This window comes from Macrotis lagotis, chromosome 1, assembly GCF_037893015.1.
Source record: "Macrotis lagotis isolate mMagLag1 chromosome 1, bilby.v1.9.chrom.fasta, whole genome shotgun sequence".
Lineage (NCBI taxonomy): Eukaryota > Metazoa > Chordata > Mammalia > Peramelemorphia > Peramelidae > Macrotis > Macrotis lagotis.
The window spans coordinates 541,978,176-542,004,728 of NC_133658.1; the positions used below are offsets into that span (position 1 = coordinate 541,978,176).

Sequence of the window (26,553 nt, forward strand, 5' to 3'; positions counted from 1 at the left end):
AAGAGAACGAAGATTTTGGGGGAGGGGGGAAATGGAAGAAAGCTAGGTGTCAGAAGGCAACAAGAAGAGAGCCAGAAGAGAGGGAAAAACTAATTAGGAGAGAGGAATGACATGGTTGGTAGAAAGGATAATATCTGCTGAGTAAGTAGATGAATTGGTACTTTGAAGAAGGAAAGCTCATCAGCAGACAGTAGAGAGTATAGGCATATGAACAGCACATTTCATTAATAACTAAGCATTACTTTAAAAATATATTCTTTAAAAATACCAGGGTTTTTTTTGTTTAGTTTGGTTTTTGAAATATTAGACTTTGCATGGGCATAGTCAGCAAATTATATTCATATCCCTATGTGAAAATAAGAAAAGTTTTCTACTATAGAGAGTCACAGATGATTATTGAGAGAAAGATAGAAAAGGGGCCTTGGCCCAGATAACCTTTATTTTTTCTTCTTAATTACGTTTTTAAAAATAAATGAAAAGCTGCCCATTCTTCCCACCTTCTTTTCATCTTACCTCCCCCTATTGAAAAAGAGAGGGAAAACCATTATATGATTTGGATGAGTTATTTTCAAACTTTTTTGAAGAAAAAGAGATAGAAATCCAGAATAAGAAATATAAGAATTGACTTGTGCTAAGTCTACAAGAGAAGTGTAGTTCTGGCATGTAGGTCTCAATAGAAGAGAGAAAATGAATTTGTAGTAGGATTTGGTCTTTCTTCCTTGACTATGGTATATGTCTAGGGGGGGAGAGGAAATACAGTTCAATTAAACAAATATTCCTCAAATGAAACATAGTTGAGGGTGGGGTAGAGCAAAAAGGTATGATCCAGGTCTTCAAATTTCTCTTATATATAAAAGATTAAAAGAAGTAAAAGTATCTTAGCACATGAAAGAAAGATAATCTCGTACTAAAGGAAGGTGATTGTGTTGATGTGATCATGTGCTTATGCATTGTGTATGTGGGAATGAGGGACTAGAGAATCTGTACCTCTAAAAATCAGTAAAGATGATTTGAAAGGTCTTGAGATCAGAGTCAAACCTGTTTGGTTCTGGGGATAAAACAGGTAGTGTTGTGTAAAATAAGAGCAAGTTTGGATTTGAAAGCCTAGATTATGATTAAGAAAAATTGAGTCTAAGGAATTTTTTGTTACTGATGAAGTTCAAAATGTAGTCACACCATTCTTTGGGACAAACTCAAATAAATGAGGATATATAGAGGCAGAAGACTTTTAGTCTGTAATTTAATTTCCTCACATCCAGGGATGAGTTACCACTAGGAAATATTCTACTGTTAGTGTCCTAATCGACCACAAAATTCTTCTATCAGTATGATCCCTAAACACATCCCTTAATCTCCCTAAGCCTTAGTTCCTCATCTGTCAAACTCTCTTTTGCTCTTATTTCTCCTTACTTCATTTTCCCATTTTTTCACTAACAGCTACGATTTTTAAAGTTACATTATTGAAGCATATGTTTAAAATTATTTATTGTAATTATTACCTAGTTTATCTTCCCTATTCTTAATATTTACAAGTGGGATCATTCATAATTGACCTCTAAGTTATACATGTATTACTCAATTTTTTTTAGTTATTCTGAGGCCCTTCTGGGGGAATTGGTTCTCTACTACTGATGGAAAAGAACTTTTGCTGATAGAAGTATTTTGCAAATCATCTACATTGATGTAGAAATTTTTCAAGATGAGGGCAGAAAGAATGAATCAGAAACAGAAGAATGTTTATAGGAAAGGAAGGACAAACAAATAAGACAAATAGTGAAAAATTCAAGAAAAAACCAACACTAGTGAATTAGGGAGAAAGTGAGTCACTTGGTTATAAGTCATGAAAATATCAGCCCTTTTCTCTTCCTTCTAGATTCTAGTATTCTGATTTAAGTGTTGTGGGCCATCTTGCATATGTGTTGTTTATCCTTGCCATTGTCAAGAGTCCAGTGAGATCTAAGATTATTTTGTTGGTAAATTGCCCTTTTTGGGGTTTTTTTGTTGTTATTTTTGGTGGTGGTGTTTTGTGGGGGGTTTTTTTTTTTTTTGGTGTTGTTTTTCCTAAGCTGCCAGAGAACAGCAGATTCGAGAAAAAGAAAGAAGAGCTAAACTCCAGTATGAAAAACAAATGGAAGAGCGATGGAAAAAGTTGGAGGAGCAGAAGCAGAGAGAAGATCAGAAGAGGGCAGCTGTGGAAGAAAAGAGAAGAAAAAAGCTCAGGGAGGAGGAGGTAAGATTCACCATGAAGATCCAGTGGGGAGGCTTGACCTCCAATTTCTAATTCTTCTACCTGTTAGCTGGAATTCCTTGGGTAATAGAGAAGTAGGATCAGGCAGAAATAGATATATCAAAAAAAAAAACATTTTCTTAATGCCTAGTGTTTTCCAAGAACTGTGTTAAGTGCTTAGAGATACAAAGAGAGGCAAAACAAATAATACCTGCCTTCAAGGAACTTACTATTTAATAGGGAGAGATATTATACAAACAGCTATGTACAAACAAAAAATGTAAGGTTAAATTGGAGATTGTTTTAGAAGGAAACACTGGTATTAAGGGGTTCTGGCAAACGTTTCTAGTAGAAGAAAGTGGGATTTGAAGAAAATCAGGGAAGTTTGGAGGAAGAGACAAGGGAGAGGATCTCTGGAATGAGGGAGAGTAAGTGAAAATGTCCAGTAATCCTGAGATGGAGTGTCACATGACAGGACTTCTTATTTATTGAATAATTTGGGGGGAATTGAATAAATGCCCTAGTGAAAAATGGAATTTTCTTCTGTAAATTGCATTTGAAATTGCATATACTTACATCTTATTAGATAGTACTTTGTCTCATCATTCCCTATCATCCAATTACCTTTAAAACCTGTTTTAAACTTTTTAAATATATTTTCAGAGTTTGATAACAAAGGGCTCCATTAGAGAAAGCCCTTTATTAGTAAAGTTTGAAAATATATTTAGAAAGGTAATTTAAGCAGTATATTTATTTAAAAAGAGTTTGCAGGAATATACTCATAGACTTATATGGGCAATAAGCTTTCTTTATGCATAATGTATAACGAGCCATCATCTTTTAGTGTAGGCAAAGAAGCCTTCTTGAACTCAATAGTATACAAGATCTCTGAATATAGTTTAACTGTCTAATTATGCCCTTTCTTTAAAACAACAATAATCACAACAAAACACAAGAATATACTGTGCTCTAGAAACAATTACTTTGGACAATTAGAAATGATGCTTTGGACCAAATGACATTCTGCAAGTCTTTCTCCTTCTCTCCTATGATTGAAATGTGGTATCAGGGAACATCTACCCAGAAATCTGACAGCAAGGCAAGACTGAAGAAAAGCAAATATAGTTCAAGAGTTCCTGTAAGAATACAAGTTTTGAGGTGATATCAGAGCAGTTTGCCTTCATTTGCTTCTTTCCCTGGATAGAGAACCAGGAAAAGTCAGGAAGGCTCATATTGTGAATTCAAATCAGGCCTCAAACATTTACTGTCTGTGTGACCCTGAACAAATCACCTAATCCTGTTTTCATCAGTTTTCTCATCTACAAAATGAACTGAAGAGAGAAATGACAGATCACTCCATTATCTTTGCCAAGAAAACCCAAATGGAGTAATGAAAAGGAGAACACAACCAAAATGACTGACTGGCAACATCCTAATTCTGTCACTGATTCCCAGGGGTTCATGGTCCCTCTGTGAGTCTCTAACTGTAGGAAAGGAAAGAAGGAAGTATTCTCAGAAGGTTCTAGTAGGCTTATAGTTTTTACTGAGAAATGAAATCATCATGGCCTAACTCTTTAGTGATGCTACATGTACCTAGACATCATGGCCATATACACGTACATGAGATTCCTTTAGGGAAATGCATGTCTTTCTGAAGAACTTCTGGGGAGAGAGAAATGGAACAGACGTAGGAGAGAGAACACCCATGGCAACTGTGATGCATCAGTATAGGAAAGATCTTACCCAGTTCTCTTCTCTATCTTTACACTCATTTTTCTCTCTCCACAGAATTAGGGCTTGAACTGATGAACACCAGCAGTTGTCCTATTGGCTCTCCATTATCTCAATGCTTTGACCAACCCTGATCACAACTTAGGTAGAAACAGGGATACACTCCCCTGGTGCAGTGGTACACTTGCTTATTAACTATCTCAGATAGTTAATTTAGGATGCCTCTCTGTGGTGCAAAAAGTCAAGAATTTGCCTTAGGCCAACCACTTTACCTCATCAGAAAAAGTAGCAAGTTTCATTTAATTCAGCAAAAACACCCACCATTACTTAGTAATCTAAAACATTTATACAGTTTGCTATTTTTTTTCCAGTCTCCATGTGATGGCTCCTGATGTACTCTTATCAAAACTTCTTTTAGGAAAGGTCACTGTAAAGTCACATTACATGTTTCCCAGATGTTAATACAGCATTATATACTCTCTGGGGATGTTAGCCATTGGAATCTGATTTTTGAATAGCTTTGTGTGTGTATTTGTTTTACTTAATAACTAAAAAATCATTCTTGCCTTAGCTGCATTTTGAGAGACTTGGTAACTTCTAATTAATTTTCTTATGTTTTCTGATTCACGCTTATCACTATGTTTTCTGCCCTACCCAGATCTCATCTGAAATTTTGTGTGCAAGTCAGCCCATCACATTTTAGGGAAGATATTGGCAAACTGGAGCATGTCTAGTGGAAGGAGATTATAAATAATAATAATGACATAACTAGCATATAGTGCTTTAAGATTTGCAGAGGCTTTGCAGGTTTATTCATTTGACCCACCATAACTCTGAGAGGTAGGTGTTGCAATTATCCTCATTTTAGAAATAAGAAAATTCAGTCATTAAAGAATTTAAATGAATTGTCTAGATCACCTATCTTAAGAGAATCTGAGGCAAGATTCCAGTTCATAGCTTGACTCCAAACCCTGTGCTTTATCCACTTTACCACCTAGCTAACTCTTAAGTATAAGAATAGGACTAAAGACCAAGCCATCCATGGATGACTTAAATTTAGAGAATAGATTTGGTGCAACCCTCTATAGCTATCTTTATATAATTGAAAGATTGTATCACCTCTTTTGGCTCTTAATTAGTGTACAGTAACTCAAATGTCCCACACCAAAACCAGTGAAGGAACTCAAAGTTGGCCCTGATCTTGGTTCCATTCAGGGAGGAGTGGGAGAATCCTCTAACATGGGAAAGTGAAGATCATAGCTAATGACTAAAAGAAACCACAGTACCCCAAGTCACCTCATTATCACCAAAACTGGACATTTGATCAGTGATAGTTCAAAGAATCAAATTCTAATGAACCACATCAATACAACTTTTGATGCAGATTTATCATCTTGATATGAAGCATTGATCTTTTTGTGGTAGTGAATAATGTGGGCTAACCAGAGTGTTATACAAAGGGGACATCAAAAGCTTTGCAGAAGAAATATCTTCTCCAGATTTGACAAAGATAAAAGAACTGAAGCTTATATTAGTAATACTCTGAGAAACTCTGTGGTCATAGTCCACTTTAATTCAGTGACTTCCACCTTTAGATCTCCAAAGATAAGGGAATCATCTCTGGTCCAAATCATCAGTGAATCAACTGCTGCTACTATTGCTTATTGATTGGGGAAAAAAGACTGGTGCTGAAAGTAATATGTTGATATTTGACTTGGTTGGTTACTCTTCTCGCCATTGAAGAAAGAGTCTTTGAAGTCAAGTCCACCATTGGGATGTGGGCATATCCATTTAGATGATGCTTACATCTATTTTTCTAGAACTTACCCCTCTCAACCTTCAATCTCAAATCTCCAACTACCTATTAGATATCTCTAACAGGATGTTCCATAGACAACTTAAACTCAGCATTTCTATAATTGAATTCATTCTCTTCTACCTCCACCTTGTTCCAGTCCCTTCCCTAGTAATATTGATATTCCCAGTTACCTGGCTTATAATATAGGTATCATTCTTAACTACTCACCTCCATAAACAATCAGTTACCAGTTCCTATAATTTCTATCATCATAAAATCCTTTGTACATGACCTTTTTCTCTCCTGACATAGTGGTGTCACTTTGGTCCTATTTGAGAATGAAGGACAAAAGTCAGTATGGCTACCATGCTGGTACAGGTTCTCATAGCCTCAAACCCAGACTATTGCAATAGCCTACCCTACTCCCATGATAGTCCCCACTCAGCTACTATATTGATCTCCCTAAAGTACTGGTCTAACAATGACTTTCCACTTCCTTTAATAAACTCCAGTGTCGGGGCAACCAGGTGGCACAGTGCACCGGCCCTGGAGTCAGAAGTACCTCAGTTCAAATCCAGCCTCAGACACTTAATAATTACCTAGCTGTGTGGCTTTAGGCAAGCTATTTAACCCCATTTGCCTTGCAAAAAACCCCCAAAACTCCAGTGTCTACCTATTATTTTCAGGTTCAAATATAAAATCTTCTTTGTTTGGCCTTTTTTTTTAACCTGGTCTTTTCCTGCCTTTTAAGTTTTTTTTTATTTCTTATTCTTCCACATTAAGTACAATATACAGTTCATAGACACTGATTTCATTGCTATTCCTCACATAAGACATTCAATTCCCTAAAACTCACTGACTGTCCACCATGCTTAGAACTTTCTCCTTCCTCATTCAGCTCTGCTTTCTGACTTTCTTCAAGCTTCAGTTAAAGTGCACCCCTCTTCTACTAGAAATCATTCCCAATCTTCCTTAATCTTTCTGAGTTTATCTCCAATTTATTCTGTATATATCTAGTTTGATCAGCTAGGTGGCACAGTAGATAGAGCACTGGATCTGGAGTCAGGAAGTCAACTTTCTGAGTTCAAATCTTTTGTCAGACATTTACCATATGACCCTGGGCAAGTTATTTAAACTTGTTTGCCTCTGTAAAATGAGATGGAGAAGAAAATGGCAAAATACGCCAGTATCTTTGCCAAGAAAAACCCCAAATGGGGGTCACAAAAGGTCAGAATGATTGAAAACAACAAAAGCAAAAATATCTAGTTTATAAATGGTTGTTTGCAGGCTGTCTCCCTCATTAGACCGTAAGTTTCTTTGAGAATTAAGCCACTAATTTTTACCTTTATATACCCCAGTGCTTAATGCTTTGCCTGCCATGTAGTAGACCCTTAATAAAGGCTTGACTTATTCAGTAATACACTGGATTCCATGAAAAACCCAGACCCCAACTTAGAATGGTTCTTAAATCTTAAAATTCACTAATACTTTCTTTTAAAATCTAAAAACAATTCTTACTTGAAAGAGCCAAGCAAAAACAAGGGAATGGTAAATTTTGCCTAGGTTGTAGTATATCTACCCAGGCTTTAAGAGATTTTTAATGTAAACACTTTCTTAAATTTCACTGGAGTGTGATGGGTTACACTATTTTGATGGCTAGTTCCATATGCATTCTCAGGATCCAAAAATTTCTTATGTATTCTGTATCCTGATGAAGATGGTGCTTTATGGTCTAGCTGTTCCAGCTACCATTTTGTCTGGGGAGAAATCTGAGAATGTTCCATAACTGTGTAACTATTGTATATCACTCCTCTTTCCCTCAGTATTGAAACTACTGGTGGAGGTAGGACATTAATGATCAAATGAAATACCACCATGGCCCTAAACAGATATAGATCTTCACCACTTTACTAACCATCCAGGTCTGTTTATCAGACTTTTGAAGCATATTAAAGAGCATTAACAACCTACTTAGCAATTTGGAATTCATAGACATCCTCCCTACTCTTCAGAGTGTTGCTCAGATTGAAGTTGCCTTTAACCATGATGCAAATGACATCTTCAAAACCTGTGGAGAAGACTCCCAGATAAAGAGAATAAGATCACCAACAGCAATAGCAAAAAAGACATTGGACACATGATCCAGGAAGCCAAGAAAGTTGAAAAGTAGAAAGCTGTCTTTTCTAAGAACTCACTTGAATTTTATGCTTTCAGTATTAAAGCCCTAAGGAAGAATGGTAAGGAAGATAAACAGAAGGTTTGACAAATTGTTGTTATTTTCAGAGGACCATAACATCAGAAAGATGATGCCATGACTTGCAGTTGAATCGAATTTAAGTGAGGCAGGTCTGTGCAAATTCATTCACCTCACTCTCTCCTCTGGGGCTATCTGGATCCAATGGCAGGGTATAGATCAGAATGCCTGGAGATGGCCCCCCAATGCATGGCCCCCCTTCCATGCAACCATGGAAGACCATGGTATCTTTAAACTAAGGTCTTTCTCAGATCTCAGTTTGATTAAGGTAAAGCTCATTCAGTGATTAAGAAATGTAATGAAATAATCAACCAACTCAGTAGCAATCAACCTGCTGAAAAGGAAGAATTTGAGCACTGGAAAAAAAGAACTAAAGTTCTATAATCTCATCATTCTTAAATTGTGTCAGGGTATAAAGGTTCATGCCAGGAGGCAGATTCCCAGATGGTGGAGCTCACCCAACCCCAGAAGACCCTCTTCTGGGCTGGCCATGCTTCCAAGGTTGAGTAACTGCATCAGAAGAGAAAGCATTGCACCCAGGTTTTTCAAAAACAGTCAGACTCAAATTTGTAGCCAAGACCGGATGCAGCAGCAGTTTAAAAATCACTTTGGAGCTTTTGTGTAAATTCTAGGGATTTTTGAATTCTTGAATGCATTCAGAGGGAGAGAAATGAACAGCATTCTAGTTCTAGTACATAGTCAGTACTCAATACATGCTTATTCCTTTCTTGCTACTAAATACCTATTTAATATATAATAATATATTATAATATTTAGAATTATAAAATATATAATATATGGTAATATAATATGCTATCATAATTATAAATAAATATGATAATACATAAATAAATATATAATAATCACAAATGCTAGACAAGTTGGAAGTGGATAAAGTGCCAAGCCTAGGGTACAGACTCATCTTCCTAAGTTCAAATCTGGCCCCAGACACTTACTAGATGTGTGACCCTGGCCAAGTCACTTAACCCTATTTGCTTCAGTTTCCTCATCTGTAAAATGACCTGAAGAAAGAAATGGCAAGCCACATAATGCCTCAGTTTCTTCATCTGTAAAATGAACTAGAGAAGGAAAAGGCAAACCATTCCAGGATCTTTGTGAAGAAAACGTCAAATGGTTTCATGAAGAGTTGGAAATGACTGACAAATGACTGAAAATGTACCAAAAATACCTTACAGTATGCTTTGCAGCTATTATCTCATTTTATCTTCCCAATCACCCTAGGACAGAAATGCTATTGTTGTCCTCATTTATAGCTGGGGCAAATTGAGATTATGTGACTTGCCTAGGGTCAAAGAGCTAGTAAGTGTCTGAGGCTGGTTTCAAACTTGATCCCAAGATCATTCCTCTCTGCTTTATATTATCTGGCCACCTGCTAGGAGTGGTAGGTTGAAAGTTATAGAGAACTAAAAGTAGATTTGTTCTAAGGAAAAACTTGCAATTAGAATTAACCAGAGATAGAATAGAATAGATGAACTTTGCTGGTCTTGTATTGTCCTCAACTGGAGGAGAAGCAATTTATTAAGTGATAGTGTTGTTGGAGATATGAATAGGATTCTTGGTTCGAACTAGAAGGTCTTTGAGGTTCATAAAATCACTGAGCTGTGTATCCATGACTTGTTCTCAGTTCTCTAAGGTGGGAAAGGGTTAACCCACTTGATTTTGTTTATAGGTACTAATAAAATAAAACTGAAACCTGGGGAGGGTTTTCACCCTTTTTCCTCTGTATATATTGCCTGCAGAGGAAAGTTTGAAAATATGATTTTTCTGGTTGCATAGCAACCCAGTGAAGAGCCAACCCCTCAGTGCCACCTGCTCCCATTCCCAGAACCCCTGGAGAGGTACCTATGTACCAGCAGTATTTTCCACACTCTTTGCTGATGAGTTAACCCCTTCTCATATTGGACCTTACCCCATTTTTTATTTTAAAAATTGAGATAGAATAGAAAGATATATCATTGCTTCTTTAGGACATCCTGCTGCTGTAACTCTGCCAGTGTCCATGAAGGTAGAGAATGGAGGCCCAGCCTTCTTCTTAGTAGGGTAGAATGTTGGAGTTAACCTTCAGCTCTCCAGTTCTCTAGCTTTCCAAATACTCTCCCTTTCTTGGCATCTTATTTATGGGTTCTTTGATTTACATCTGTCCTCTTTACCTTTGACAATGGGGGAGAGTTTTTGCAGGGAGGAGTCACCTGGATCACAGCAGTTTAATTTTGCTTTCAAACACTTAAACCTTTTTGGATTGTATTTGTATATTGTGATAATCACATGATCTGAATTTGTTCTGTTGCTCAGTCTTTTAAGTCACATTTGGTTCTTTGTGACCCCATTTGAGGTTTTCTTGGCAAAGATTACTAGAGTGGTTTGTCATTTCTTTCTCCAACTCATTTTACAGATGAGAAAACTAAGAGAAAAAGTTTTTTGGTTTTTTTTTTGGTTTTTTTTTTTGCCCAGGGTCACATAGCTAGTAAGAGTTTGAGGTCATATTTGAACTCAGATCTTTCTGACTCCAGTCCTGGAACTTCCCCTGTTAAGCTTACAAGTACACCTATTCTCAAGCCACTACAAATCCTTCATGCTTTGAAAGAACCATTGAAATACCTTTTTAGAGTCATCTCATAGCAATCTATTTTGATATTTTTATTGTAATTTATTAATTTTGATACAAAGGATTATTAAAAATCTATTTTCATTTAAAATTTTATTCTTATTTTTTAGTTTCTATAGCAGGTGTTCTTAACCCTTTTTGTAGTTGTTTGGCAAAGCCCATGGACCATTTTTCCAGAACCCTTTTTCAAATACCTAAAACGACATATGATTACAAAGAAAACAAATTATATTGAAATATATATCAAAATATTTCAAAAAAATTGAAGGACCTCAGGTTAAGAATCCCTGAACTAGAACTTTCCCATCTCAGAGATCTCTTCCTATTATAAAGAAAAAGTTAAGGGATGGAAGGTAAGGAGAAAAAAAAAAGAAAAAGTTAATAAGAGCCATCTTGATACTCAGACCACATCTGAATATTCTGTACAAAGGAGGAATGAGTTTTCTTATCAGCCTTCTGGAACTGGGTTTATTTGTTGCTATTAAACTGCTTTCTGATGTCTATTAGTATTGCTTTCATTTAAATATGTATATTGTCCTAATTCTGCTTTCCTTATTCTGCATCAGTTCATACAGGTTTTCTCATGTGTCTCTGAAATCCTCATTTTCATTATTCTATTTCATGTAAATGCCATAATTATTTAGCCATTCCCTACTGGGTGGGCACTAATTTTTTTTGTCACCAGTTAAAAAGTACCACCATGAATATTTTGGTATATATAGGAACTTCCTTTCTTCATTGACCTCTTTTGGATATATTATCTACTTAGCTATTAGAGATCTGGAGACCTGAAGGTTAAGGTTGATCTTTTCAAAACTGTGGTGACCCTGTCTCCGACTCTGCAAGATCTTAGCCCACCCACCATCTAGTGGCCATTTCCCCCTCCCTCTTTCCCCTTTTTTAAAAACTATCTTTGATGTTCTCACCAGCCCAACTTATAGCTGTTTTTCCTTCTTTGTTTAATTTCACTATTTCTATTGAAACTCACTGTTTTTTTATCTTATTTGACTTCTTAAAGAAAACTCTATGAATTAATTTGCCATTAGTTCACCTGTGAATTAAAATTTATGACATGTTCTTAACCTCCTGAAAATAAAAGTGACCCCCAATTCACTTTCCTGGCAAGATCCCCTAGATACTTCATTAACCTTATTAGTTGTAAGGTTGGGGAGGAGTCAGTAGGGTAGAAGAAACCTAAATTTTCCCACCTTCATAAAAGCTCACAGCACATCATGGTGAGATAATTCTTTATATCCAGGAGGATTCCTGTGAAAGCTGCCTTGGAAATGGGTGTTCTGGAATGGTGGCCTCCATTCTTCCGATGGTGTTCTATTTTAAGACTATTCTAAGGAGGGGGCAGCTAGGTGGCAGCACTGGCCCTGGAGTCAGGAGGACCTGAGTTCAAATGTGGCCTCAAACAATAATTACCTAGCTGTGTGACCTTGGGCAAATCATTAAACCCAGTTGTTTTACAAAATAACAACCACAAAAAGAATATACTCAGGAAACATTGCTTTGAGAGGCAGGTATAAATCTCAAAAATGTTTTCAAAAGTTCATAACTGATCATGTCAGATATCTGCTCAGAATGTGAAATAACTATAACCCTGTGTAAGAGGCAGTTTAGCCTAGAGAATTGAAGACTGGCCTCACAACCAGAAAAACCTGGTTATTCAATCTCTTCAGATGTGTCTGACACTTCATGGCTCCATTTGGGATTTTCTTGGCAATGTTAGTGAAGTGGTTTGCCATTTACTTCCCCAACTCATTTTACAGATGAGGAAATTGAGGCAAACGGGGTCCAGTGACTTACCTAAGGTCACGCAGCTAAGCAAGTTTCTGAGGTCACATTTGAACTCAGGTTTTCCTGAGTCCAAACCCAAAATTCCATCTATTATGTTATCTAGCTGCCCAACCCCATCTTACTGGTTAAGAAACTGAGGAAAAATGAAGGTAAGGGAAGTGTCAGAAGTGGGATTTGAACCCAGATCCTCTGATTGCAGAACTAGTACAACTGTACCTTATTGCATTCCTAAAGAAAGAATCTGGCATCACAGTAAAAAAAAAAAATTGGTTCTGCATACTACCTTTGAACACATTATTGATTGAATGACCCTAGGTAAGTCATTGTAATTCGCAGTTCTCCTAAACAACTATAAGTTACAGAAGAGTTGCCAGGCTACATAGAGGGTTCACTGGATGTCCCCTTATATCATTAAAATTACAAAACTCTCCTATACCCCCAATCCCCTCCTTCCCCCCCAAAGAAAAGAAAAAGCCTAACTTGGAATTCCTCCAGGGACATAGTACACCACTTCTCTGAAAGGAACTACCTATATTTAAAAAAAACAAACTGCAAGCAGGCTCTTGTTAGTGGGTCATGGACACACAAGACCCCATGCTGACTCTCTACACAGTCTGGGTCTCTTAATTTTATTCATCCATCTGTATGTTGAGGAAGAACATGATTCTATCATTATGCTAACAAGCAGTAGTTTATCACCTCATCATTATCAAAAAGCATTTATTTTAAGGGCATAATTATGTGTGCATCAACTTTTATCTCCTATTGCTCCCTTTCTTGCATTCTATATTCTAGCCAAACTGAATTACCCATCTCCCAAGTATTCTGTTTGCTGACATTGTTTTCTCTGACTAGAATGTCTTGCCTGCCCCTTTCATTCTATTCAAAAATTTCCTCTTGGGGCATTGGAGAGAGCACCGGTCCGGAGTCAGGAGTACCTGAGTTCCAATCAGGCCTCAGACACTTAATAATTACCTAGCTGTGTGGCCTAGGGCAAGCCACTTAGCGCCATTTGCCTTGCAAAAACCTTAAAAAAAAGTTTCCTTCTCTGTTAAGGCTTCCCTAATTCTTTCCTCATTAGCATCAATCAATAACACTCTTGCCTCTTAGACTTCACATGACACTGTTTTTTATTACTTTATTTCACTTTCTGTGTAATATTATTATATACAATATTTTATGTACAAAATGCATAATACATAATTATATTACGTATATATGTGTAAAACAATCTCTATTAGTATCTTAATTCCCCTTGTTCAGTTGTGTCTGATTCTTCAGGATTCCGTTTGGGATTTTCTTCACATAGGTATTGGAGAGGTTTGCTATTTCCTTTTCTAGCTTATTTGACAAATGAGGAAATCGAGGAAAAAAGGGCTAAGTGACTTGCCCAGGGTCTTAGAGCAAATATAGTGTGTATGAGGCCAGATTTGAATTTAGAAAGTTTTGTTTTCCCGACTCCCAGTCTATCAACAACACCATCTATTATTCTCTTACTAAACTATCAATTCCATATGGAGACAAATTGAGTCATATCTAAACAATCTCTCTGGGCGGGGGAGTCTAGCACAGTGCTCTGAAGACAGTAAACCTTAGTTAGAAGTGTACTGAATTCAATAATTTTAACACATATATGTATAAGTTCTCTCTGTTTTAAAGAATATAAATTCCCTTTGGGCAAGGACTGTTTAATTTCCATCTTAGTGTCTCCAGAGCCTAGCATAGTGGGTTAAGTTAATAAAATGTTACCTGCTTGGAAAAGCATTTAGAATCATTTTGACACACAATTATCATAGCTCTGGCTATGTATGGGGCTTAATAAATACCTGTTGAGTGAGTGAGTCATTGGTTGGTTGGTTGAACAAAGGGTTACCTGGATATGGTCCCTTGCCCACTAGGAACTCATGACTGCAAGACAGTGGTGTAAGAACAGATGGGGTGGGACGACATCAGTAATAATCAAAGAGCAGAAATGGGAAATAATCCTCATTAGATCCAAATTCACCACTTTATTATTTAAATCTTCTGCCCCCAAAATTTTTCACCCTATATCCCTAGAATGTGTTGGTGTGCAGGTATTCAAAAATGAGACCATATGCTTCTGAGGGAACAGGCATTTTTGCCTGCTTATTAACCTTGAAAAATCACAAAAATTATGTAAATATAGATGTAGACTATAAAGGTACAAATCCCCATACAAATGGATAAGTGACAAGCCACCTACTATAAGTCAAAGTCCTAAGCAGTTGGGACACAAGGGCCCATCTCGACTGGATTAGAGAGATGTAGGAGGTCCATGTTCAGACTACAGTTGATGGTATCTTTCTTTAAGAACAAGAATACTCATTCTTAATCAAGGTCACACAGTCTGTAAGTAAGTCTGTAAGGTGAGAGTCAGGTCTTCCTATTTTCTATCCACTTTTACTTTCTAGCTGACCAATTGGGACAAAAACAGAGGAGGAGATTGGATAGGGATGCAGTAGGGGCTGATGAGGCAGCAAGAACAGGCACATGAAGAAGCACAATACCTTGAACCCTCCTATGTTGCTTCTTTAATCCTGAGGAAAATGATTTTCAAGCTGAAAAGAATAGTACAAAAATAGTAATATTTGTCCTTCATTCTCAAAGAAGACCATGACATCAGAGAGATGATGCCATGACAAGCATGTGAATTGGATTTGAGTAAGAGGGTGCTATATAGTGATGGCTGTTGAATTGAGTAGATGTGAACTGACTTGTGAGGCAGTCTGGTGCTTTCTCACAATCTCTCTATATCTCTTGTGTATCAATTCTCTCTCAACTCTTTTTGTCCTAAAGAGCAGCTAGGTGGTGCAGTGGATAGAACCCTGGCCTTGGAGTCACCAACCTCACTTTTCTCTCCAGAGTCATCTGGGTCCAATGACCAGAGAGGAATCAGAATGACTGGAGATGGCCCTGGATGAGAAGCAATCAGGGTTAAGTGACTTGCCCAAGGTCACACAGCTAGTAAGTGTCTAAGACTGAATTCAAACTCCTGTCCTCCTTCTATCCACTTCACAATCTATCTGCCCTTTAGGACAAAAAGAGTTGAGAGAGAATTGACATACAAGAAATATAGAGAGAGAAACCACCACAAGTCAGTTCACTTCTACTTAATTCAACAGCCATCACTGAACTAAAGACACTGGAAAGAGACCTAGGGCTTGCCTTCATTGAATTTATATCTTGCTAGTGGGAGAAAACTTAAACATAATATTGAATAAGGAACTATGGGGGAATATGGCAAGGAAAGATATAAACAGAAGATTGGAATTAGGAATGAAAGCACTGAATCAGTTCTTTTTTCAAACAAAAATTTTTATTTTTAAAATTCATTTAAAAACTTTTTTTGAGTTCCAAATTCTCTCCCTCCTGCCTGCCTCCCCCACCCATTGAAAAGGCAAGCAATGTGTTATCAACTATACATATGAAATCATGCAACACATATGTTCATATTTGCTGTGTTGCTAAAAGAAAAGGAAGAAAAGAAAGTGAAAAAATTATACTTCAATCTGCATTCACTTAATTACTTCTTTCTCTAGAGGCAGAGATCATTTTTCATCATAAGGTCTTCAGAATTGTCTTGAATCATTATATTGATCAGAATAGTGATCCAATTGATCACTGTTATATTACTTGTGTTACTGTGTACAATGTTCTGTAACTTGTTTCTGCTAACTTCACCTAATATCAAATCATAAAATTCTTCCCAGGTTTTTTTAAACCAACCCCCTCATTAATTCATATAGAACAATAGTATTTCTTTTTTTTTTTGCAAGGCAGATGGGGTTAAGTGGCTTGCCCAAGGCCACACAGCTAGGTAATTATTAAGTGTCTGAGACCGGATTTGAACCCAGGTACTCCTGACTCCAAGGCCGGTGCTTTATCCACTATGCCACCTAGGCGCCCCTAGCAATTTGATGGACATCTCCTCGATTTCCAATTCTTTGCTATCACAAAAAGTGCTACTCTAAATATTTTTGTATATATAAATCCTTTTCTTTTTTTCTTTAATCTCTTTGGGGTACAGGCCTAATAGTGGTTTTGTCTGGGGCAGAAGTTAAGTTCAGTTTTTATAGCCTTTGGGCATAGTAAAACAAATTCTTCAGATGAACTTTTTTCCTTAATATTTTGATAATTGGACTACAATATAATTAGTTTCCTTTACAATTCTGTGCATATTTATTCATTTAAAATATAATATCTGGACCCAGATATCTATATTTCACTAGATATCCAAAGGTAGTTGAGGGGAAGGTCCATGACATAAAAAAGATTAAGAACCTCCTACTTAGGGGAGCAGGCAAGGATCCATAGGAATCTCTGCTGTCTTGAGACTAGAAAGAAGATGAGGCCCCTCAGGGACAGATCTGAGGACTAAGACATACATTTCAGACATGAATGGCAAAGGGACATTGCATGTCAGGTTTCTGAAACAACCAGTGGTCCTCTTTAATTTAGGAATGAGAACCACCAAAAACCAGATGAAGATGAAATAGGGAGGATTTTAAATGCCATACTAAGGAACTTGTATCTCATCTTTCAGGCAATGGGAAAACACTTAAGGTTTTCTTTGTTCAAGGGAGTGATGTGGTCAGCCAATTTAGAAAATTATTTTGGTAGCTATGTGAAGGAACAATTGATGAGGAGACCAGAAGCAGGATGAGACCATCTGATGGATGAAAGGATTGCTTCATTAGCAGTCAGGGCTCAGTTGAGGTTAGATAAGTGGATTTGTGCTGGGACCAGCTCTGCATTAATTGTTTTACTTATGTTAATAGCGTTCAGTAGTTCAGGAGCAGGAGCAGAGAAATCAGACAAGAGAGTGACCCAAGGGGTTTGAGGATTAGCAGAATGTGAATATATATTGGGAGGCTAAGGGAAGCAAGAAATCTTGAGAGTGCCCAGTGATTTGTTCAATGGTTCTATATAGGGTTAAGATTGTAAAGGAAAGAAAGCATGACCAGAATAATTATATCTCAGAATATTGAATGATACAGTAGCTAGAACTCCTGATCTGGAGTCAAGAAGACCTGAGTTCAGGGGCAGCTAGGTGGTATAGTGGATAGAGCACTGGCCCTAGAGTCAGGAGGACCTGAGTTCAAATGCTACCTCAGACATTTAATAATTACCTAGCTGTGTGACCGTGGGCAAGTCACTTAACTCCACTGCCTTGTAAAAACTTTTTAAAAAAATGACCTGAGTTCAAATTCAGCCTCAACTATTTACTAGCTGAGTGACCCTAAGCAAGTCATTTAACTTCTGTGTGCTTCAGTTTCCTCATCTGAAAAATGGGAATAATTTTAAGTACCTATCTCCTGGGATTGTTGTGAGGATTGAATGAGATAATAATTGTAAAACAATTAGCAAGCACATTTAAAGAATGGTTACTTACTATGTGGTGGGTATGTGGGTGTGATCTGCAACTGTGATTTCAAAACCATCAAGAGTGTTCTCTAAGGGGGCGGCTAGGTGGCGTAGTGGATAAAGCACGGGCCCTGGAGTCAGGAGTACCTGGGTTCAAATCCAGTCTCAGACACTTAATAATTACCTAGCCGTGTGGCCTTGGGCAAGCCACTTAACTCCATTTGCCTTGCAAAAACCTAAAAAACAAAAAGTGTTCTCTGAGGGTACATGGTGATAGAAGACCAAATATAATATAATGACCCAGTTCTTTAAAGCCAATCTACAAAGCACCTACTCCAAGCAGAAAGGCAAAAGACAGTCTCAAGGAGCTCAGTGTCTAAAGTGGAATTTACAAATTAAAATTAGCTCATGTGTTCAATATCTTTTAAAAATGAAACAATACATTTTATTTTTACACCCTCATTTCCAAATATAACTCCCTTTCAGTCTCCTCAGCAAGCTATCCATTGTTTCAAAGAATTTTAAAAAGAAAGAGGAAAAAAATGCCTTGACAGATTATCAAATGGATGATTTAGAAGCACTTAGAAAGGAAAGCAGTGATCACTAGGAACCATCACTAGTAAATTATTTTTAAAAATACCACAAAGTTCAATCAAGATTTCACAAAATTTCTCATAGATACAGGTGTGAGGTAGTATTATTGCTATATAATAACTATGTGAATGGGATTATCCCCAAAAATGGTGTTCACCAGGTAGACATCAGTCTTCAGAGGAGATTCTCTAACATGCAAAAGTGCTAGTTCCAGAGGTGTACTGGGAGTCAGCTGCTACTTATTTAAGAAAACCAGGTTGTTCAGTGTTCAGTGTGGCCATTTACAACTTGGAAATTGGCAAAAGCTACAAATCAGTGTTTAATTTATTGTTCTATTGATTGTCTAGAATTTTAAAAGTGGCGGAGAAAATGTTGATAATGCAAATTAAGCTTTGAAATGATTATTTCCCTTTTGGAGAGCCAGGTGTTAAACATTTGTTCACTCACTCTTTTTTAATGTTAATGTGATTTTCTTTTTTTTTTAATAAATTTTATTTTTATTGTTTTTATTAATTTTTATAATTATTTTATATCAACATAAACATGCATATGACTAAATTACAATTATATATTATATTATGTGAATTATTTATTTTATTTTATAAAACTTTTTTTTAACATTTTGAGTTCCAATTTTTATACTTCCTTCTCTCTTTTCCCTTTCTCTTCCCTGAGATGGTAAGCAATCATATATAAGTTTATAGGTACAATCGTAAAATATTTCCATATTAGACATTTTGTATAAGACTCAAATAAAATAAAAATAATGAAATATAGTAAAAAAATTGCAAGCTTCAGATTATATCCAAACAATAGCCATTCTTTCTCTGGAGGTGGGTAATTTGCTTTCTTAGTCCTTTAGAATTGTCTTGGATCATTGTATTGCTGAAAATTGTATAGCTAAGTCACTTGCAGTTCTTCATCAAACAATATTGCTATTACTATGTACAACATTCTTCTAATTCTGTTCACTTTGCATCAGTTTATGTATGTTTTTACAGATTTTTCTGAAATCATCCTACTTGTCTTTTCTTATATCACAATAATGTTCTATTACAATAATATACCACAGTTTATTTAGCCATTCCCCAATTGATGAACATCCCCTCAATTTCCAATTCTTTGCCACCACAAAAAGAGCAGCTACAAATATTTTTTACAAGTAGGTCCTTTTCCCTTTTTGTGGATTTCTTTGAAACATAGATTTGGAACATAAAATTCTACCCTTTTCTCTTGAGAATTTTTATCAATGATTTGCCTGAAGACAAATACAATAAGTGGCAGAAATTGATATCCAAAAAGATCTTGGTGTCATTATAAAAGCGAAATCAGATAACTTTGACTATGCAAAATTTAAAAAGCTTTTGCATAAACAAAAATCATTACAGCTAGGATAAGAAAATGAATAATTTATGTTTTGAAATTCTGCTTCATATATCTCTAGTAAAAAATCTGAGACCTAAGAAATATAGGGAACTAATACAACTTTATAAGATCAAGGGCTTGGTGTGCCCTAATACTAGTTAAGTACAGTTTTCAAAATAACAGTTTTGAATGCTTAATGATTATTTGAAAGGTCACTCAAAAATCACTTATGATAAAAGAAATAAAATTAAAACAACCCTGGAGTTTTACCTCACATCCTGTAAATGGCAAAGGTAACAAACAACAGAAATAAAAAGTTAAAGACAACAGGAAAGGGTCTCATATTTGTTTACCAGAGAATTCATAGCAGTACTTCACTATGATAGCAAAACAGACAAACAAAAAACTCAGAAATAAATTGGAGTAACATTTGTTGAGAATAATTGACCAAGTTTTAGTACGTAACTATAATTATTATTGTGTAGTAAGAAATGATGAACATTAGGAACTCAGAAAAAAATGAAGAATTGAAGTACACAGAAGCATGAAAATAATGGAAATAGTATTGATTTGATGTCCAAGGTCCTGAGTTCAAATGTGAGTTCAACCATTTGTTTACTGTATGACCTTGGGGGAGTTTCTGTGACCTTTCTAGGCCTCATTTTTCTGAGATAGATGATGTTTGCTCTAAATCTATGACCCTTTGATATACCCTATATGACCATTCTTGGCCACTGATGAAGCAGTATCTCCCTCTCCCTTCCTTGGAGAGGTGGAAGATTGTGGGTGCAGTGAGCTACTTGCAACTGTCTGATGTGGTCTCTGTTTTGGTTCATTTTACTTGGCTGTGTTCCTGTGTTAACAACGGAAGGCTCATTTGAAGGGCAGGCTGTATCCAGAAATGGCTGCATCTTACAAAAGAAAAAATCAATAAAATGTTAATTTTGCTAAAAGATCAAAGGATAGTTAATGTGAAAAAAAAAAGATGTTGGGGTATTAGTGATCTGTAGGTCTTCAAATGTTTAAAGGACCGTTATATGGAAGAAGGAGTAGACTTAATCAATTTAACTCTAGAGGGGAAAACACAGATCATTTGGTAAAATTATAGAAAGGTTAAAATAGAAAGTAGATTTTTAGCTTCATACAGTGAAGAAATTTCTGAAAATTTTAGTCATGACAAACATTTGTTTGTCTGTTGAAAGAATTTGGTTTGGTTTTTTTTTCTAATGGAAGGGGAGTGGACCAGTAGCCAAAAAAACAGAAAAGAAAGCTAGAAAAGAGAAAAGAGTTTGATCATTGAGGTATCTCTCTTAAATATGAAAAAAACAGAAGGCAGGACAGAAGAAGTGTAAACAGAACTGCTTTCATGGTTATTATAGAATGGTTTTCTGGATTGAATAGAAAGTTGTGTTAGATGACCTTTAAGTCTTCTTCAAAAGTGAAAACTTGTGATTTCCACTGTTTCTAAGTCCCAGCAACCAAATGACAGACAAAAATGACTAAAATTCAGATTATATGATTAATACATATTATTTGCCTTTGTTGATGCAAAAATAAATAGCAGAAGCAAACAAAGTCTTGTTAAAGGAATGAGTAGTCCTTACTCCTTACCCCAGGAACTCCCATATACTGACAAGAAGATTCTTTTGACCATTTGCGCCAGGGATGACAAGCTAAGTCTATATTTATGGTGATAAATGGTCTCTTGCTACTTTACTTAGGCATTTTCTTTTTTTCCTTTTTTGATAAATTACCTTGTTTTTACTGACATATTTTGATTTAACACAGTAAACACAAATGCTTTCTGAAAACAATTAAGCAAAATAACAATCAAGAATAACAACTGAAGGAACATGCAACTGTTAGTTAAAAGTCAAGAAAATTGATGACCTTTGTTTTGGAGTAGTTATACCACCTGGTAAAAATGAAAACCATCTATGAGTCATAAACCATGTTTTTTAATTGTTACAGACTGACAGAACATCTTGAACTTGAAGTCATTTTTCTAGGCATCTGTGCAGGCTTTAAGTTGACAGATGGGTAAACTGAAACTTAAGAAAGGTGAAATGACCTTTCCATTATGATACAAATGATGTGTCAGAGCCAAGAACTTGAACTCAGTTCTTCTAGATTATTTCTTTTCCTATTCCCTCTTTCTACCTTTTTATGTTGAGCACAAAAATAGGACAGAGGATAGCTACTTGGGTGCTTTTACTGAAGAAGGGAGGGTGCTGAGATTGAAGCAAAGTAATGGTAATAATATACTAATTATAGCTAACATTTATGTAGCTTCTACAGTGTACCAAAAACTTTACAAATAATATCTCATCTGATCCTCACCTGGGAGGTGGGTGCTGTAAATTATTCTCCTTTTATATATTAAACATAATTATTCATGTATAATTTATATCAAATTACTCACTGTCATGAGGGGAGAAAGGAGAGAATAAGAAAAGTATGAAACTCAAAGCTTACAAAAAAATGAATGTTGAAAACTATCTTTGCATGTAATTGGAAAAAAAATAACATTCAACTATCCAAAAAAATTATTCCATTTTACAGGTGAGCAAGCAGACATTAAAATGACTTGCCCAGCTAGTAAAGTCAGATTTAAACTCAGGTTTTTCTGACTCTAGACCTAGCTCTCAATCACTGCTCTACCTAATTACTTGGACTCACCCTAGAATTGGAGAATGTTTTGAATCCCAGCTTTCCCATCTACTACAACTGTTAACTTTTTCAGATCATTTCAGCTCCACCTCAGTTTTCTTAACTGTAAAATCAGGGGCTTAGACCAGATGAACTCTAAGGATCTTTCAGCAGCTAATAAAATTCTTCTGATTCTTCAGCTTTAGGACTCTCAAACTCAAAATGTTCCAAACACAACTGATTATCTTTTTCCTAAACTCCATCCCTTTTCCATATTTCTGAGCATCACCATATTTTTAGATACCCCAGACACAACATTTGAGCCTTCCCTGCCTCTTCATTATACCTCATTCCCCAGATTCAATCATTTACCAAGTCTTGTTGATGACTACCTTCATATATCTCTGGAATCTTCCCCCTCATGGAGACCATCACCCTACTTTAGGGCCCTCACTTACTCTTGCCTGCATTATAGCCTAGTAACTGAATGTCCCTGTGACAAGTTCTTCCCCTTCCAGTTGCTCTTCCTAAGAAATATCAAAGTGATGTTTCTAAAATACAGGTTTGAATGTGTCACTCCCATGTTCATGAAGTTCTTTTTATTTTTAAAGATTTTATTTATTTTGAGTTTTATAATTTTTCCCCTAATCTTACATCCTTCCCCCCACACCCCACAGAAGGCAATTTGCCAGTTTTTACATTGTTTCCATGGTATACATTGATCCAAATTGAATATGATGAGAAAGAGATTATATCCTTAAGGAAGAAACATAAAGTATAAGAGATAGCAAGATCAGACAATAAGATATCAGGTTTTGTTTTGTTTTGCTTTTTAAAAATTAAAGGTAATAGTCCTTGGTCTTTGTTCAAACTCCACAGTTCTTTCTCTGGATACAGATGGTATTTTCCATTGCAGACAGCCCCAAATTGTCCCTGATTGTTGCACTGATGGAATGAGTGAGTCCATCAAGATTGATCATCACCCCATTGTTGCTGTTAGGGTGTACAGTGTTTTTCTGGTTCTGCTCATCTCACTCAGCATCAGTTTATGCAAGTCCTTCTAGGCTTCCCTGAATTCCCATCCCTCCTGATTTCTAATAGAACAATAGTGTTCCACCATGTTCATGAAGTTCTAGCAGCTTTCTATCACCTCTAGATCAACTATAACCTCCTAGTATTTAAGTCTTTCACAACCTGATTCTAACCTTATTAACTATTATTCTTCTTCATGAATTTTTAACCCAGAGCTTAGCACAGTGTATTTTATAAAATAGGTGCTTAATAAATGTTGATTGATCCAATCAGACTGGTCTTCTCAGTATCTCCCAACACATAGAAAATATTCCATCTTCCATCACCATTTCTTTTTGTACAATCTGTCCCTCATTTTTTTAGGGTTTTTTTGAGGCAATGGGGTTAAGTGGCTTGCACAAGGCCACACAGCTAGGTAATTATAAAGTGTCTGAGGCTGATTTGAACTCAGGTACTCCTGACTCCAGGGTCAGTGCTCTATCCACTGTGCCACCTAGCTGCCCCTGTCCCTCATTCTTGATTCATTCATTCCTAGCTTCTTCTCTTAGGATTCCTAGTTTCCTTCAAGCTCAAATGCCCCTTCCCTCACATAAAGTATTTCCTGGCTTAGGTTTTTTCCTTGCTTCTCCTTCCCTTCCCCAATTAGCTGCTAGTGCTGGTCCTGTTCACTTCATACAAAACCATCCCTTGTGCTGATGATAATGCCATAGGTTGCCAATCTCTGCTTTAGAGTAAAAAGAATCTAACCATATCCTAGCAGCCAGCCAACTGTCTGGGATCCCAAGAATTATTTGCTCCCAGATTTATTGATAGTGATTATCTTAAGTATTATGATTGAATTCCTGGAAGGGCATTCTACTCTTTCTTCTTCTGTTCCTGAAAGCAGGTGTTTCAGTCACCCTGTAGAAGAGTAGACTTTCCACAAAGTCTGCATCCTTTTCCTGCATCTTTCAACTCTGTTCTACAGGGATGATGATGTCCCAGGGATAAAATGGTAAAGAAAAAGAAGTTTCTTAATTCAACTTAAAGGCCCACAATTTTTACTGAGACTTTCTCAGCCAGATAGTTTCCAGTCCATGTTTTATTGTAATCTTTCCAAGGAAAATGAATCTCTGGCTGTCATTTCTTTCTCATGAAATCTCCACATACAGGGGCAGCTAGGTGGCACAGTGGATAGAGCACTGGCCCTGGAGTCAGGAGTACCTGCATTCAAATCCGGTCTCAGACACTTAATAATTACCTAGCTGTGTGTCCTTGGGCAAGCCACTTAACCCCGTTTGCCTTGCAAAACCCTAAAAAAAAAATTACCTGTCCCATGAGATATTCAGTCTTTTAGGAAGAAGCAGCCTTGAAAGAGCTGGAAATGTGCAGAATGCTTGCTTCTTTCTATTGTTATTTAATCATGTCAGTTATATCCAATTCTTGGTGACCCCATTTGAGTTTTCTTGGCAAAAAATACTAGAATGGTTTGCCATTTCCTTCTCCAGCTCATTTGACAAAAGAGGAAACTGAGGCAAACAGGGTTAAGTGACTTAGGGACACACAACTAGTAAGTTCCTGAGGCCACATTTGAATTCTTCTTCCTATCTCCAGGCTAGGCATTCTATCTACTGTGCCACCTAGCTGCCCTTTCTTTAGCTATCAACTTAAAAAGACAAAATCTAAACATCCATGAATAGGCTTCAGTTGCTTCCTCTGTGTAAAGGAGAGTAGAAGCCCAAAGGATAATAAAACTGTATGTACTCTTTGATCTAGCAATGCAACTTAGTGTGTCCGTATCCCAAAGAAATTTTTAAAAAGGGGGAAAAATTCACATGTACAAAGACATTTACAGCAGCTTTTTTAATAGGGGCAAAGAATTAGAAATTGAGGGGATGCCTATCCATTGGAGAATGACTGAACAGATTGTGGTATATGAATGTGATGGAGTACTTTTGTTCTGTAAGAACTCCTAAGGGATGGTACGTCAGAAAAACCTGGGAAGCTTTGCATGGACTGATGCTGAATGAAGTGAGCAGAACCAGGAGAATATTATACATACCAACAGCAACACTGATTAATTATGATGGACTTCTCTCAGCAATTAAGTGATGAAGGATAATCTTAAAAGACTTGTAATATAAAATACCATCCATGTCCAGAAAAAAACAAAACAAAACTATGGAGTCCGAATGCAGTCCAAAGCATATGTTTACATTTTGAAACTTGCTTTATATTCTTTCTTTCTTATGGTATTTTCCCCTTCTATTTCTGGTTCTTCTTTCACAACATGACTAATATTACATGTGCTATATATTAGATTAATTCTGCCATGGGGAGGGGAGAGGAAAGGAGTAGGTGGTAGGAAAATGTGGAACTCGAAAGCTTACAAAAAAGATGAATGTTGAAAACTGTCATTGCATGTAATTGGAAAAAACAAAGTAACATAACATAAAAAATAAATAAAAATAAATGAGTGGTTGGACTACCTCAGGAGTTCTTAACCTGGAGTTACAGACCTTGAGAGTCCACAAAGCAATTGCAGGGGTATGTGAACTTAGATGGAAAATATATCTTTAGGGGGAAAATAAATTTTTATTACCACTAGCATTTTACAAGTTGAGCAGTTTCTTCAATTATTTAAAAATATTATTCTAAGGAAGGGTCCCTAGCCTTTATCAAACTGCTCAAGGAATCCATAACACAGAAAAGATTAAGAACCCCCTAGACTAAATGATCTCTAGTATACCTTTCAGCTTTGATAATCTGACTCTATCATCTTCACATTAAAAAGTATCTTGAAAGCTAATTAAAGATAAAAGGAATAGACGTTATCCCTTTCAGCCCTTTTGGTCTATAATTCTATTCCTTTGACTAAATGGAATAATCACAATAGCTAGAACTTGTGTGCAGTTAGCTAGGTGAGGCAGTGAATAGAGTTTTAGAGCTGGAGTCTAGAAGGCCTGAGTTCAAATTTGATCACAGACAATTATGAACTGTGTGACCCTGGGCAAGTCACCTAACCCTGTTTGCCTCAGTTTTTTTCTTCTGACAAATTATTTGGAAAAAGTAAATAGAAAAATCCCTCTAGTTTGCCAAGAAAACCCCAA

At 36.4% G+C, this 26,553-nt stretch overlaps 1 protein-coding gene across 9 annotated transcripts in view; it reads left to right on the forward strand.

The window, feature by feature from the left end:
* Positions 1–26,553, forward strand: part of MAP7D2 (MAP7 domain containing 2) — a 194,297-nt gene that overhangs the window by 125,982 nt on the left and 41,762 nt on the right. For all 9 annotated transcript variants that reach the window (XM_074214270.1, XM_074214271.1, XM_074214275.1 and 6 more), the window contains exon 3: positions 2,067–2,230. In XM_074214270.1, the coding sequence (XP_074070371.1) occupies positions 2,067–2,230 (164 nt within the window). The remainder of the gene's footprint in view (positions 1–2,066; positions 2,231–26,553) is intronic.